This window comes from Heptranchias perlo, chromosome 14, assembly GCF_035084215.1.
Source record: "Heptranchias perlo isolate sHepPer1 chromosome 14, sHepPer1.hap1, whole genome shotgun sequence".
In the NCBI taxonomy this organism is placed as follows: Eukaryota; Metazoa; Chordata; class Chondrichthyes; order Hexanchiformes; family Hexanchidae; genus Heptranchias; species Heptranchias perlo.
Genome location: NC_090338.1, coordinates 70,015,882 through 70,032,980, shown reverse-complemented (window position 1 = coordinate 70,032,980; position 17,099 = coordinate 70,015,882). Strand labels below are relative to the sequence as shown.

The 17,099-nt window shown below is 47.2% G+C and overlaps 1 protein-coding gene across 1 annotated transcript in view; it reads right to left on the bottom strand.

Annotated features, from left to right (window-relative positions):
* Positions 1-397: 397 nt before the first annotated feature.
* The window catches only part of LOC137332196 (fibroblast growth factor 18-like), a 128,564-nt gene continuing 111,862 nt past the window's right edge, over positions 398-17,099 (bottom strand). The window contains exons 4-5 of the mRNA XM_067995893.1: positions 5,928-6,034; positions 398-664 (exon numbers count right to left, since the gene is read on the bottom strand). Of these exons, the coding sequence (XP_067851994.1) occupies positions 398-664; positions 5,928-6,034 (374 nt within the window). The remainder of the gene's footprint in view (positions 665-5,927; positions 6,035-17,099) is intronic.

Below are 17,099 nucleotides of genomic sequence, written 5' to 3'. Positions count from 1 at the left end.
CTTCAGAAGACCGATAGGCAACACATCAGCTCCACACAAGTCGGACTTGTATATCCATCACCTCTCTCTATATGTTTCCCTTTTCCCCTCAGTAAAATGCTAATCCGTAAGGAGGGGCTGGCAGTTCAATTAATTATATATTTTTGTTCCTTCTTCTCCGTCTCTCACTCTGACCTTTTTTTGTTCCAATTACATTTTTCAAATCGACAGCTTTCCATTAAATAAGACAGGTTGATTACATTAAAAGGGTTGGAACAAAATACGTACAACTCTTCCACCCCCTCCCCACCTGTCACACGATATACAAAAATAGATCTTCTTCCTTTTGTTTCTTTTTTTATTAATAATAATGATGCAAAAATAATGCTCTGGGACCGTCCAGGTTTGGTGAGGTCCTCTAACTGGAGTTCGAAGGTCGTATTCGTTTAGTTCTCTTATTAACTGTGGTGAATTTAAACGGTGTCTGGGTTTCTCCCTGGATCTTGGGGTATCTTTTCATGAAATGCACCTCTTGTTGGTTTTGTTGGGTTTTGGGCCCCTTCCTCGGCCTCCCCTTTTTGGTGAACCCTACATACCAGCCGGTATATTTTGCAGACATCAGGGCGGTGTAGTTGTTTTCCAGAACTTTCTCTATGAAGACGCACTCCTTGCTCCTGCCATTCAGCTGCACGAGATGGAAAAATAAAAGGAAGATGATAACGGTTCGTTTTCTGCGACAGGGTCAGTTTCATCTCCCCCCACCCCCACAATCCCCCACTCCACGATACCCAGTACCTGGTTTAGAATGCTCGGCAAGAGGATAGAGTGCAGCCAACTGAGCCCTGTGTAACCTTTGAGCGAGAGCCCCGAGCACCATCTCACAGCGAATTACAATGGGGGCATTGACCACATCATGGGCCTACTCTGTACCCACCCAGTCAGGGACCAAAAGAAAAGGGATTAAACTATAAAATAAAGGAGGAAATGTACCTCAAATCCCCTTAAAAATAAAATGTGAAACCCTGAATTCTAGTACATGATGATGGTTTGTCTTCTTGGCAAAATAATTCCCTTGCAGTTATCCCAAACAGTGATCCTCACTGCAGATGAATGTAGGCATTCCAATGTACACCAGGCAATAGTCATCTCCCACACATACAATAAGCACAGAGGCTGCAGGCTGAGGTGTTTATTGGTGCACAGGTGCCATTTTATCCCAGTGCATAAACTGGGATTACTGTTCTACGACACACTTCTGTAAAGAACTGAAAAAAAATCTCAGTTTGCCTAACTCATGCTGTACCTGCTCTGGGAGTATTTGATGGGACAGTGTAGAGGGAGCTTTTCTCTGTCACTCCACTCCCATTGGACACGAATTCCCCACTGGATGTCAACCCAGTATTGAGAGACCATAACTCTTGCCATGAGTACACCATTCAGCCCCTCGAGTCTGTTCTTTCATTCAATGAGATCATAGCTGATTTACCTATAACTCCATTTACCTGCCTTAGCTCCATATCCCTTAATACCCTCACCCAACAAAAATCTGTTGTGGCGGATATGTTACTGGACTAGTAATCCAGAGAGCGTCAGTTCAAATCCCACCATGGCAGTTGGAGAATTTGAATTCAGTTTAAAATATCTTGAACTGAAAAGCTGGTATCGGTAAAATTGACCATGAAGATGTCGGATTGCCATAAAAACCCAACTGGTTTACTAACATTCCTCAGAGAAGGAAACCTGCCATTGTTACCTGGTCTGGTCCATAAGTGACTCCAGGGTTACAGGACGGAGACCCACATTGGCATCCTATTTGACCCTGAGCTGAGCTTCCAATCCCATATCCGCTCCATCACCAAGACCACCTACTTCCATCTCTGTAGCATCGCCTGTCTCAGCTCATCTGCTGCTGAAACCCTCATCAATGCCCTTGTTGCCTGTAGACTCGACTATTCCAATGCTCTTCTGGCCAGCCTTCCACCCTCCGTAAGCTTGAGCTCATCCAAAACTCTGCTGCCCGTATCCTAACTCGCACCAAGTTCCGCTCACTCATCATTCCTGTGCACCCTGACCTACATTGGTTCCCGGTCCAGCAATTTTAAAATTCTCATCCTTGTTTTCAAACCCCTCCATAACCTCACCTCTCCCTATCTCTGTAACCTCCTCCAGCCCTACAACCCTCCGAGATCTCTGCGCTCCTCCAATTCTGGCCTCTTGTGCATTCCTATTTTTCTTTGCTCCATCATTGACAGCCATGCCTTCAGCTGCCTAGGCCCTAAGCTCTGAAATTCCCTCCCTAAACCTCTCCGCCTCTCTACCTCTCTCTCCTCCTTTAAGATGCTCCTTAAAACCTACCTCTTTCACCAAGCTTTTGGTCACCTCTCCTAATATCTACCTATGTGCCCCGATGTCAAATTTTGTTTGATAACGCTCCTGTGAAGCGACTTAGGACGTTTTACTATGTTAAAGGCGCTATATCAATGCAAGTTGTTGTTGTTACAGGATGGAGATCTAGCATTAGGGGCCAGAGAACCTGTGTTACAGGGCAGGGATCCATCATTACAAGGCAGAGACCCAGAGTTACAGGGTGGAGACCCAGAGTTACAGGGTGGAGACTGAGTGTTACAGGGTGGAGAGCCAGAGTTACAGTGTGGAGAGCCAGAGTTACAGGATGGAGAACCAGAGTTACAGGATGGAGACCCAGAGTTACAAAGTGGAGACCCAGAGTTACAGGGTGGAGACTGAGTGTTACAGGGTGGAGAGCCAGAGTTAGAGTGTGGAGAGCCAGAGTTACAGGATGGAGAACCAGTGTTACAGGATGGAGACCCAGAGTTACAAAGTGGAGAACCAGTGTTACAGGGTGGAGAACCAGTGTTACAGGGTGGAGACACAGAGTTATAAGGTGGAGACCCAGAGTTACAAAGTGGAGACCGAGTGTTACAGGGTGGAAAGCCAGAGTTACATGTTGGAGAACCAGAGTTACAGGGTGGAGACCCAGAGTTACAGAGTGGAGACCCAGAGTTACAAAGTGGAGAACCAGTGTTACAGGGTGGAGACCCAGAGTTACAAGGTGGAGACCCAGAGTTACAGGGTGGAGAACCAGTGTAAAAGGGTGGAGAACCAGTGTTACAGGGTGGAGAGTCAGAGTTACAAAGTGGAGAACCAGTGTTACAGGGTGGAGACCCAGAGTTACAAGGTGGAGACCCAGAGTTACAGGGTGGAGAACCAGTGTTACAGGGTGGAGACCCAGAGTTACAGAGTGGAGAACCAGAGTTACAGGGTGGAGAGCCAGAGGTACAGGGTGGAGAGCCAGAGTTACAGGGTGGAGACCGAGTGTTACAGGGTGGAGACCCAGAGTTACAAAGTGGAGAACCAGAGTTACAGGGTGGATAGCCAGAGGTACAGGGTGGAGACCCAGAGTTACAGGGTGGAGACCCAGAGTTACAAAGTGGAGAACCAGAGTTACAGGGTGGAGACCCAGAGTTACAAAATGGAGAACCAGTGTTCCAGGGTGGAGACCCAGAGTTACAGGGTGGAGACCCAGAGTTACAGGGTGGAGACTGAGTGTTACAGGGTGGAGAACCAGAGTTACAAAGTGGAGACCCAGAGTTACAGGGTGGAGACTGAGTGTTACAGGGTGGAGAGCCAGAGTTAGAGTGTGGAGAGCCAGAGTTACAGGATGGAGAACCAGTGTTACAGGATGGAGACCCAGAGTTACAAAGTGGAGAACCAGTGTTACAGTGTGGAGACACAGAGTTACAAGATGGAGACTCAGAGTTACAAGGTGGAGACCCAGAGTTACAGGGTGGAGAACCAGTGTTACAGGGTGGAGAGTCAGAGTTACAGGGTGGAGACCCAGAGTTACAAGGTGGAGACCCAGAGTTACAAGGTGGAGTCCCAGAGTTACAGGGTGGAGAACCAGTGTTACAGGGTGGAGAGCCAGAGTTAGAGTGTGGAAAGCCAGAGTTACAGTTTGGAGAACCAGAGTTACAGGGTGGAGAACCAGTGTTACAGGGTGGAGAACCAGAGTTACAGGGTGGAGAGCCAGAGTTACAGAGTGGAGAACCAGAGTTATAAGATGGAGACCCAGAGTTACAGAGTGGAGACCCAGAGTTACAGGGTGGAGAACCAGTGTTCCAGGGTGGAGACCCAGAGTTACAAAGTGGAGAACCAGTGTACAGGGTGGAGACCTAGAGTTACAAGGTGGAGACCCAGAGTTACAAGGTGGAGAACCAGTGTTACAGGGTGGAGAACCAGAGTTACAGGGTGGAGACCCAGAGTTACAGGGTGGAGACCCAGAGTTACAGAGTGGAGACCCAGAGTTACAGGGTGGAGACCCAGAGTTACAGGGTGGAGAACCAGAGTTACAGAGTGGAGACCCAGAGTTACAAAGTGGAGAACCAGAGTTACAAAGTGGAGAACCAGAGCTACAGGGTGGAGAGCCAGAGTTACAGGGTGGAGAACCAGAGTTACAGGGTGGAGAACCAGAGTAACAAAGTGGAGAACCAGTGCTGCAGGGTGAAGAACCGTTGTTACAGGGTGGAGAGTCAGAGTTACAGGTGGAGAACCAGTGTTACAGGGTGGAGAACCAGTGTTACAGGGTGGAGAGTCAGAGTTACACGGTGGAGACCCAGAGTTACAAGGTGGAGACCCAGAGTTACAAGGTGGAGACCCAGAGTTACAGGGTGCAGAACCAGTGTTACAGGGTTGAAAGCCAGAGTTACAGGATGGAGAGCCAGAGTAACAAAATGGAGAACCAGTGTTACAGGGTGGAGAACCAGTGTTACAGGGTGGAGAACCAGAGTTACAGGGTGGAGAGCCAGAGTTACAGAGTGGAGAACCAGAGTTATAAGATGGAGACCCAGAGTTACAGAGTGGAGACCCAGAGTTACAGGGTGGAGAACCAGTGTTCCAGGGTGGAGACCCAGAGTTACAAAGTGGAGAACCAGTGTACAGGGTGGAGACCTAGAGTTACAAGGTGGAGACCCAGAGTTACAAGGTGGAGACCCAGAGTTACAAGGTGGAGACCCAGAGTTACAAGGTGGAGAACCAGTGTTACAGGGTGGAGAACCAGAGTTACAGGGTGGAGACCCAGAGTTACAGGGTGGAGACCCAGAGTTACAGAGTGGAGACCCAGAGTTACAGAGTGGAGACCCAGAGTTACAGGGTGGAGAGCCAGAGTTACAGGGTGGAGAACCAGAGTTACAGGGTGGAGACCCAGAGTTACAGAGTGGAGACCCAGAGTTACAAAGTGGAGAACCAGAGTTACAAAGTGGAGAACCAGAGCTACAGGGTGGAGAGCCAGAGTTACAGGGTGGAGAACCAGAGTTACAGGGTGGAGAACCAGAGTTACAGGGTGGAGACCCAAAGTTACGGGGTGGAGAGCCAGAGACCCATGACCTTTTGAACTAGAGAGCTACCAACTGAGCTATGCTGATAACAATGTAAAATACAAATTAATATTTGAAAAGCTTTGAGTTCAGACTCTCACAAAGTACCATAAGAGAAATGGATCTACTTACACAAAGTACCATAAGAGAAATGGATCTACTTACACAAAGTACCATAAGAGAAATGGATCTACTTACACAAAGTACCATAAGAGAAATGGATCTACTTACACAATCGGGTGTAACTCCCTATCAGCTAAGTTTAGGTCTGAAGCCTTTAATGGGCCTGTGCTCCAATCTCTGGCAGCTGTTTTTCAGACGGGTGTTAAGCCTGAAAATAGCACCTGGGGGGATGGAGATACAGGTCTGTTAAACGTTCAGATCTGAACCTAGACCAATTGGAATGTGAATCTCACTGAGACCTTTAGTTCATTCAGCACAAGCCCAGAGACACAGCTGTGATGTAAATGGGACGTTATTGGACTGCACTCAGACACCAGAGCAGACTGTAGAATTCGAAGAGAGGAGGCCAGCTCTCCCAGGACAGGCCACGCTTACCTTGCCCACCAGTTTTCCTTTCTTGTTCATACAGAGGTAATGGTCTGTCTCCTTCCCCTTGATCCTGACCTGGCTGCCAAATGTGTCGGTTTCCACTAAGAGCTGGGCTTGGAAAGTAAGAAGAGAGAAACATTAAGGACGGCTGAGAGTTCACATCACCTCAACAAACCTCCAGCTGTAAGAGCCCAGGTACAGAAATCTCAGGCACAGCAGCTTGAGCCATTACTACAGTCATCCAACTACTGTTGGAGATAATCATCAAGGTGGGAACATGAAATGCTATAGGACAGAGTAAAGCTCCCTCTGCACTGTCCCATCAAACACTCCCAGGGCAGGTACAGCACGGGTTCGATACAGAGTAAAGCTCCCTCTACACCGTCCCATCAAACACTCCCAGGGTAGGTACAGCACGGGGTTAGATACAGAGTAAAGCTCCCTCTACACTGTCCCATCAATCACTCCCAGGGCAGGTACAGCACGGGTTAGATACAGAGTAAAGCTCCCTCTACGCTGTCCCATCAAACACTCCCAGGGAAAATACAGCACAGATTAGATACAGAGTGAAGCTCCCTCTACATTGTTCCATCAAACACTCCCAGGGCAGGTACAGCTGGGTTAGTTATAGAGTAATGCTCCCTCTACACTGTCCTGCTGTACCTGATCTGAGAGTACTTGAAGCTCAAGCTGGCTACTTGAAATGGCTACATTTCCCAGTCTGGACGTCCCTCACATTGATGAGCCCAAAAATCAAAACAATGTAATTTATAAGTGAATCAATCCGACTGCTCATGAGAGTCCACATTATAAGGAAGTTAGTGTATGGACCCTGATCAGAGCTAACAGTGGGTGAATCTCAGAGGTCAGATTTCCCATCACACGGCCGGTACCTGAAGCACATTTAACAGCGCCTGTTTGGTATCCTGCAGAGGTAAACCAAATTGGCATTAAAATATTCGCCTTCGCTCTGATCATCTTTTCCATGCCTTTATGTCATTCTCTCTCCCTGAGTCCCCTTTTCTCTATTTTTCTTCCTCTCTTCACACCCTGCCTGGCTGCAAGATTTGCCAGTGTGTTCTCTTGCTTTCCCTGACTGGGCACACGACCATATTAGCAGGGTTTTCCTAGCATTCATTGCGGAGATGTCCTCTCCCTATTAAGCCCTGACTCCACAATAACCTCTTGCTTTCGTCACTCTCGAGTGAGTTACCACCATGACCGCACATGCTGCAGATCAACACCTGCCATGGGACACTCTTGCTGAATGCAGGAGAATCGGTCAGCCAGGCTATGAGTTAAATATGGACCATATTCACCAAACAAAATTTATACAGAACCTCGTCACATCTCTTGGGACTGTCCCCAAAGGTTCCTGGCTGATTCATTGTATCACTGCACAAATATACCAGCTGATTCATTGTATCACTGCACAAATATACCAGCTGATTCATTGTATCACTGCACAAATATACCAGCTGATTCATTGTATCACTGCACAAATATACCAGCTGATTCATTGTATCAGTGTACAAATATACCATCTGAGTCATTGTATCAGTGTACAAATATACCCACCAAGTCACTGTATCAGTGTACAAATATACCATCTGAGTCATTGTATCAGTGTACAAATATACCCACCAAGTCACTGTATCAGTGTACAAATATACCCATGAGTCATTGTATTAGTGCACAAATATACCCACCAAGTCACTGTATCAGTGCACAAATATACCATCTGAGTCATTGTATCAGTGCACAAATATACCAACTGAGTCATTGTATCAGTGCACAAATATACCATTTGAGTCATTGTATCAGTGCACAAATATACCATCTGAGTCATTGTATCAGTGTACAAATATACCAACTGAGTCACTGTATCAGTGTACAAATATACCAACTGAGTCACTGTATCAGTGTACAAATATACCAGCTGAGTCACTGTATCAGTATACAAATATACCAACTGAGTCATTGTATCAGTGTACAAATATACCAGCTGAGTCACTGTATCAGTGTACAAATATACCATTTGATTCATTGTATCAGTGTACAAATATACCAACTGAGTCATTGTATCAGTGTACAAATATACCCGCTGAGTCACTGTATCAGTGTACAAATATACCATTTGATTCATTGTATCAGTGTACAAATATACCAACTGAGTCATTGTATCAGTGTACAAATATACCAACTGAGTCATTGTATCAGTGTACAAATATACCAACTGAGTCACTGTATCAGTGTACAAATATACCAACTGAGTCACTGTATCAGTGTACAAATATACCAACTGAGTCACTGTATCAGTATACAAATATACCAGCTGAGTCACTGTATCAGTGTACAAATATACCAACTGAGTCATTGTATCAGTGTACAAATATACCAGCTGAGTCACTGTATCAGTGTACAAATATACCATTTGATTCATTGTATCAGTGTACAAATATACCAACTGAGTCATTGTATCAGTGTACAAATATACCCGCTGAGTCACTGTATCAGTGTACAAATATATCATTTGATTCATTGTATCAGTGTACAAATATACCAACTGAGTCATTGTATCAGTGTACAAATATACCAGCTGAGTCACTGTATCAGTGTACAAATATACCATTTGATTCATTGTATCAGTGCACAAATATACCAACTGAGTCATTGTATCAGTGCACAAATATACCCGCTGAGTCACTGTATCAGTGTACAAATATACCATTTGAGTCATTGTATCAGTGCACAAATATACCCACCGAGTCATTGTATCAGTGTACAAATATACCAACTGAGTCACTGTATCAGTGTACAAATATACCATTTGATTCATTGTATCACTGCACAAATATACCAGCTGATTCATTGTATCAGTGCACAAATATACCAGCTGAGTCATTGTATCAGTGCACAAATATACCATCTGAGTCATTGTATCAGTGTACAAATATACCCACCAAGTCACTGTATCAGTGTACAAATATACCCATGAGTCACTGTATCAGTGCACAAATATAGCAACTGAGTCATTGTATTCGTGCACAAATATACCCACCAAGTCACTGTATCAGTGCACAAATATACCATCTGAGTCATTGTATCAGTGTACAAATATACCAACTGAGTCACTGTATCAGTGTACAAATATACCAACTGAGTCACTGTATCAGTGTACAAATATACCAACTGAGTCACTGTATCAGTATACAAATATACCAGCTGAGTCATTGTATCAGTGTACAAATATACCAGCTGAGTCACTGTATCAGTGTACAAATATACCATTTGATTCATTGTATCAGTGTACAAATATACCAACTGAGTCATTGTATCAGTGTACAAATATACCCGCTGAGTCACTGTATCAGTGTACAAATATACCATTTGATTCATTGTATCAGTGTACAAATATACCAACTGAGTCATTGTATCAGTGTACAAATATATCAACTGAGTCACTGTATCAGTGTACAAATATACCATTTGATTCATTGTATCAGTGTACAAATATACCAACTGAGTCATTGTATCAGTGTACAAATATACCAGCTGAGTCACTGTATCAGTGTACAAATATACCATTTGATTCATTGTATCAGTGCACAAATATACCAACTGAGTCATTGTATCAGTGCACAAATATACCCGCTGAGTCACTGTATCAGTGTACAAATATACCATTTGAGTCATTGTATCAGTGCACAAATATACCCACCGAGTCATTGTATCAGTGTACAAATATACCAACTGAGTCACTGTATCAGTGTACAAATATACCATTTGATTCATTGTATCAGTGTACAAATATACCATTTGATTCATTGTATCACTGCACAAATATACCAACTGAGTCATTGTATCAGTGTACAAATATACCATTTGATTCATTGTATCACTGCACAAATATACCAACTGAGTCATTGTATCAGTGTACAAATATACCATTTGATTCATTGTATCAGTGTACAAATATACCAGCTGAGTCATTGTATCAGTGCACAAATATACCCGCTGAGTCACTTTATCAGTGTACAAATATACCCACCGAATCACTTTATCAGTGTACAAATATACCCGCTGAGTCACTTTATCAGTGTACAAATATACCTGCTGAGTCACTTTATCAATACGCAAATATACCCACCGAATCACTTTATCAGTGTACAAATATACCCACTCAGTCACTTTATCAGTGTACAAATATACCCGCTGAGTCACTTTATCAGTGTACAAATATACCAGCTGAGTCATTTTTTCAGTGCACAAATATAACTGCTGAGTCACTTTAGCAGTGTACTAATATACCAAGCCATTGGGCTCAATTTTAAAATGAAAGTCCGGGTGCGTTGGGGCAAAGAAAATCGTGTTTTTTTTTGGAACGGGCAAAAATCCCGGCTCCAACATGCTGAAGAACTCGCACGACCCAGAGTCACCTGTGTGTACGCGCGTTCCTGAACCCAAAAGTCCCGCGATATTTAAACCAACAATTCAAGTACTTAAAGCAATTGAAATGTGCATGAATGTAATTAATTATGCTGGCAAGCGATTTCAACATTGCCTCAGCTTGTTTCCCATACTGTGTGAAACATGCCATGGTGAAAGAGCCATGTTTCAACCGGCAGCTATTTGGACATTTAAATCCCTGTTTGACAGATGGGGATAAAAGGTGAGGTATTGCAGCAGGGCACTCAGTTCTCTCAGACAAACCTTTGGTTGGGAGATCTTTGAGCTTAGACTGAAAATTCTTGGTTTCTACTCAGAATTGTTACTTTACACATATTTACTAACTTTTCAGACTCCCTCAAACTGATACCATCAGGATGGGGGGGTGCGATGGCTGCATTCACCAGTACATCCGAGGACGAGGAACATCACCATCCTCACCAGGCACAGCGTGCACTTCCGCCACTTGGAGCTCCACAACACAGTGCTGCACCACAGGAGCCTGCACAAGAGCACAGAGGGCAACAACAGAGGGACCGACATTGCAGGAGGCGGTACCCTCGTCAGAGGGTCTACAGACCGAGGCTCAACTTCCTGGAGCTCTCTGAGGAGCAGTGCATACGAAGGCTGAGAATGAGTCGCCAGGTGGTCGCAGACATCTGCAGCCTCTTTCATGCCGAGCTGCTCCCGGCTGGGCCTGGCGGCATCTCATTATCCGTCGCAGTTAAAGTCACCACTGCCCTCAAATTCTTCGCCTCCAGATCATTCCAGGGTGCCACCAGGGACATCGCCGGAGTCTCTCAGTCGTCTGCACACAAGTGCATAAGGCAGGTCACCGACGGCTTGTTTCGCAGAGCCTCGCAGTACGACAACTTCCCCATCGACGATCTCAGCCAGACGGAGAGGGCAGTCGGATTCCACGCTGTGGCCAACTTCCCATGTGTACAGGGTGCAATTGATTGCACCCATATAGCAATACGAGCACCTCCGCACGAGCCAGGACTGTTCATCAACAGAAAGGGCTATCACTCCATCACCACTCAGCGCGTTTGTGACCACCGCAAAAGATTCCTCCACGTGTGCATCAGATTCTCTGGCAGCTGCCACGATTCCTTCATCCTCCGGGAATCCAACATCCCGGGCCTCTTCCACGCACCGAACACCCTTAAAGGCTGGCTCCTCGGGGACAAGGGATACCCCCTGCACACGTGGCTCATGACACCTCTGAGGAACCCCATCAACGAGCAACAGCGTCGATACAACAACAGCCACATCGCCATCAGGTCTGTAATTGAACACGCGTTAGGACTGCTGAAGATGCGATTTTGGTGCCTCGACCGTTCTGGGGGAGCGCTCAATACACACCATCGAGAGTGGGTCGCATTATAGTAGTGTGTTGTGTCCTGCACAACATGGCGCAATAGAAAGGGGTACCGGTTGAGGAGGCCCCACGCCCTCATCCACCATCCACATCTGCCATTCACATTGAGCAGGAGGCAGAGGAGGAGGAGGACGAACCCATGGGCAGAGCAACAGTTCATCTGGAATGCTCGTAAGGCCAAGGAGTCATTCATATGTGAACGGTTCTCCTAAGATCAGAAAGTGGGAAGAGTCCAGTCCTCACACACCTGGAAAGACCAGTGCCAACATCAGCTCCCTCCCCCTCCCACTCCCTGTACAAAACAGTCCTACTACTACACATACACCCACCATAAAGTAACCCACTGGGTGGCATCAAGTGCTGCCGTTCATGGTGAAGCACATGAAAGGGCGCTATCACAAAAGCCAGTCAAGAATGGGCAAGACGTGGCAGTAGTGGTAAGAATAACATTTAATGTGACTTTAACATAAACCAAATATAAATGAAAAACATGACAATCTGTCAGACACCCTTGTGCATACCCTTCATGATTACAAATCCTTAGCCTTTCACTTCCGACCGCTCCTACGTGGTGCATCCCCTGTGGCTACAGCAGAGGTAGTGGCAGGTTGCTCATGTTCATGCCCTGACTATTTAGATGCTTTGGGCCTATGCCCTCTAGGTTTTGGAGCCCGTGAGGGCCCCGGCAAAGACTGCTCCACCTGCACCTGTGCAGGGGCAGACTCGGCCACCTGGAGAAGAGGCAGCATTGTGGGTATCGGTTGAGAGGGGAGCAACGGGTGAGACGTGGGAGCGCTTTGAGTGGTATCCCCACTTCTATGTCCCCTCTCGCCATCATCCCTCTCCTGGACCAGGCCCACACCACTCCTACCACCCTGCTGGAGAACAGTTTGGAGGACATGTGTGATGCCTTGTAAGGTCATTTCTAAAGTATCTGTCAGCCTGTTTAAGGCGGCAGAATGTTATTCACCCTGAGTCCGCACTGCCATTGTCAGTGCCTGAATGGACTCATTTGAGTCATGCCTGAAGCTCAATGGAAGCTAGCCCTCTCTCCATCGCAGTCATTCCTGTACTTACCTGTGACACTATCTCAGACATTTCCGCAGTTACCTGCGACACTATCTCAGACATTTCAGCAGTTACGTGCGACACTATCTCGGACAGTTGCTCATGTCCCTGTGACAGTATTTCAGCGATTCCCTCCCGTACCTGTGCCACCATTCCACTAATGCAGGAGTTGGACTCCTCCATCCTCTGCACGATTGTGGAGAGTGTGCGTGGCACCAGTTCCAGTACCTCGCAAATGTGCTGCTGTCCGTTGATCGTTCTCCTTTTAAAGGGTGGCCCCCACCTGTGTCCAGCTGAGCAGAGCCTGGAGAGGAGTGTGCCCACCGACGTGGACTCTCCACAGCTGCCCCTGCCACCAGTGTCTCCTGGTGCTCACTTGTGTGTGATGACTCACCAGGTGCCAACCCAACTAACTGACTACTAGGACCCACCGAGGTGTGAGTATCTGCGCTGGTGGATGGCTCGCTAAGATGTGACGGTGCACCCTCAGAGGCCTGGAGCTCCTCTGAGGAATTGCCCTCTGCCGTCACTGCGGTTATTGAAGGGCCTGCAAGAGAACAGAAGGCCATATTAAGCATCATCACAGATGTGTCATGTTGCAATGAGCATATTGAGGTGTTCAACATGCCAAGCATTGTTAACATCAATTCAAATTGTGTGTGATGAATGTTAAAGTTGTGTCACCAGACGTTTGTGGGGTGCCAGTCTCAGCGTCCCCGACGGACAGGCACTCGAGGGTGCGGTTGATCTCCAGGGCCTCCCCCTCTCCGTCTGTGAGGACCATTATTCGTGGAGGCCCCCTCTGGTCCTTGCCCTCTCGTATTTTATGCTCTTTCCTCCTAGAAGGAGAGAAAGTAGAGACGTGTGAGTGAGTCAGTGATGGTGAAATGGCCAGCCGATGAATGCATTGCTTTAGGTGAGGCTGACCGTGAAAGAGATGCATCAGAGGGGGAGTATCAGACAGAGACATCGCATTGGATGAGGATTGGGGTGAGTGGTAGTGGGGTCACAAATGGGGAGATGAGGAAGTGCTCAGGAAGTGAAGGTAAGTTAAGGATGAGCCTTAAGTGGGTGTGAGGAGTGATGTGATGGCAGTGCAGAATGAGTTGTAGGGGGTGGGGGGTGAGTGATGTGGAACACGGATTGCAGGAGAATCAGTAAGTGTACTCACTTTTGCTGACCCACTTAGGTCATTGAAACACTTCCTGCACTGGACCCAGGTGCAGGAGATGTTGCTGCTGCTGGTGACCTCCTCTGCCATCTCGAGCCAGGCCTTCTTGTTGGCAGAGACAGGGCACTTCCTATTGTTGGCCGGGTAAACTAGTACCCTCCACCTCCTCACCCCGGCCAGTGGCAGATGAAGTGAGGCATCGCTGAATCTTGGAGCAGCCTTGCCCCTGTGCTGCTCCATTGGGTCTTCTGAATCTTAGCTCCAGCAAAATCCATTGGAGCAAGGCTCTTTAAATCTAGATGCTCCAGCTGACAGCGAACCCAAAAACAAGATTAATGGCCACCAATTAAGTTGCGATCGCTTGGGGAAAGGTAAGTTTTTATTATCCGGGTTTATCGCACGCCCATTGACCCCCAAGCTGCCATCCCGCCACCCTTTTAAATTTGAGCCCATTGTATCAGTGCACAAATATACCAGCTGAGTCACTGTATCAGTGCACAACTATACCAGCTGAGTCACTGTACCAGGGCACAAATATACCAGCTGAGTCACTGTACCAGGGCACAACTATACCAGCTGAGTCACTGTACCAGGGCACAACTATACCAGCTGAGTCACTGTACCAGGGCACAAATATACCAGCTGAGTCACTGTACCAGGGCACAAATATACCAGCTGAGTCACTGTACCAGGGCACAAATATACCAGCTGAGTCACTGTACCAGGGCACAAATATACCAGCTGAGTCACTGTACCAGGGCACAACTATACCAGCTGAGTCACTGTACCAGGGCACAAATATACCAGCTGAGTCACTGTACCAGGGCACAACTATACCAGCTGAGTCACTGTACCAGGGCACAAATATACCAGCTGAGTCACTGTATCAGTGCACAACTATACCAGCTGAGTCACTGTACCAGGGCACAACTATACCAGCTGAGTCACTGTACCAGGGCACAACTATACCAGCTGAGTCACTGTACCAGGGCACAAATATACCAGCTGAGTCACTGTATCAGTGCACAACTATACCAGCTGAGTCACTGTACCAGGGCACAAATATACCAGCTGAGTCACTGTATCAGTGCACAAATATACCAGCTGAGTCACTGTACCAGGGCACAAATATACCAGCTGATTCACTGTACCAGGGCACAAATATACCAGCTGAGTCACTGTACCAGGGCACAAATATACCAGCTGATTCACTGTACCAGGGCACAACTATACCAGCTGAGTCACTGTACCAGGGCACAAATATACCAGCTGAGTCACTGTACCAGGGCACAAATATACCAGCTGAGTCATTGTATCAGTGCACAAATATACCAGCTGAGTCACTGTATCAGTGCACAACTATACCAGCTGAGTCACTGTACCAGGGCACAACTATACCAGCTGAGTCACTGTACCAGGGCACAACTATACCAGCTGAGTCACTGTACCAGGGCACAAATATACCAGCTGAGTCACTGTACCAGGGCACAAATATACCAGCTGAGTCACTGTATCAGTGCACAACTATACCAGCTGAGTCACTGTACCAGGGCACAACTATACCAGCTGAGTCACTGTACCAGGGCACAAATATACCAGTTGAGTCACTGTATCAGTGCACAACTATACCAGCTGAGTCACTGTACCAGGGCACAAATATACCAGCTGAGTCACTGTACCAGGGCACAAATATACCAGCTGAGTCACTGTATTAGTGCACAACTATACCAGCTGAGTCACTGTACCAGGGCACAAATATACCAGCTGAGTCACTGTACCAGGGCACAAATATACCAGCTGAGTCACTGTATCAGTGCACAACTATACCAGCTGAGTCACTGTACCAGGGCACAAATATACCAGCTGAGTCACTGTATCAGTGCACAACTATACCAGCTGAGTCACTGTACCAGGGCACAAATATACCAGCTGAGTCACTGTATCAGTGCACAACTATACCAGCTGAGTCACTGTACCAGGGCACAACTATACCAGCTGAGTCACTGTATCAGTGCACAAATATACCAGCTGAGTCACTGTACCAGGGCACAAATATACCAGCAGACTCACTGTATAAGTATACAACTATACCAGCAGACTCATTCTACAACTTAGGGTTGCCTACTCTGCAGGGTGGCCCCGGAGTCTCCAGGAATTAAAGACTAATCTCTTGGACACTGCTGCAAGCAACCTGAGCGAAAAATCATCGAGGCTTTAAAAAAAATTGGAGACTGGAAAAAAGGCTGTTTGTTTTGGCAGGTGGGAGGTCATGTGATGAAGCCTCCAGGAATATGTCCAACCAGAGGTGGCAACTCTAGTACAACTATACCAGCAGACTTACTGGGTGTAATTTTAACCCCCCCCCCCCTCCACCAGGATGGGCGGGAGAGGGGTGAGGGTTAAATTCTTAAAAATGGGAAACCCGACCCCAACCCGTCATGAATGTGCCCACTTCCGGTTTAACCGGGGTGGGTTGGGGGTTGGGCAAGCAACCTGCTCTCAAACGGTGGGTCAGTAATTTTAATATGTTAGTGAGGCTGCGTGCCTCAGATTTTAGCAGCCACGTGGATTTAACGGCTGTTCAGGAAATCTGGCAGTTAAAGAGAGAGGAAAACTGCCGGCTGCAGCAGGTAGGTGCTTTTCCAGCGCTGCTTGAGGGCGATGAGGAGCTGGAGCACTTCCTCCCGGCCCCAAGCTAACCTGCCGTGATCCGATCCCCCCTACCCACAATCTGATGCTGACCCGCGATCTGCGCCCCACCGCGATCCGATGCCAACCCGTGATCTGCCCCCACCCTACAATCTCCCTCCACTGCGATCTCCCCACGCCACCTCACAATCTCTCCGTCCCGCCCTCCTCTCCGGTCCCCGGCTGCGGCCTCCTAGCGCAGGCCTTCTCGCCTGACAGCCAACCAGCCTTCAATCTGGCCAGCTGCCAGGCGGGAAACAAATTCGTACGAGGTCCTGCCATTAAATTCGACAGGACTTCCGCGTTCCCCGTATTTACGGGTTTCCCAGCCTCTAAAAGTCGCCCCCATTCCCACCACATATATATCGGGCACAATGTATCAGTGTACATGTATACCAGCAGACTCACTGTATCAGTGTAC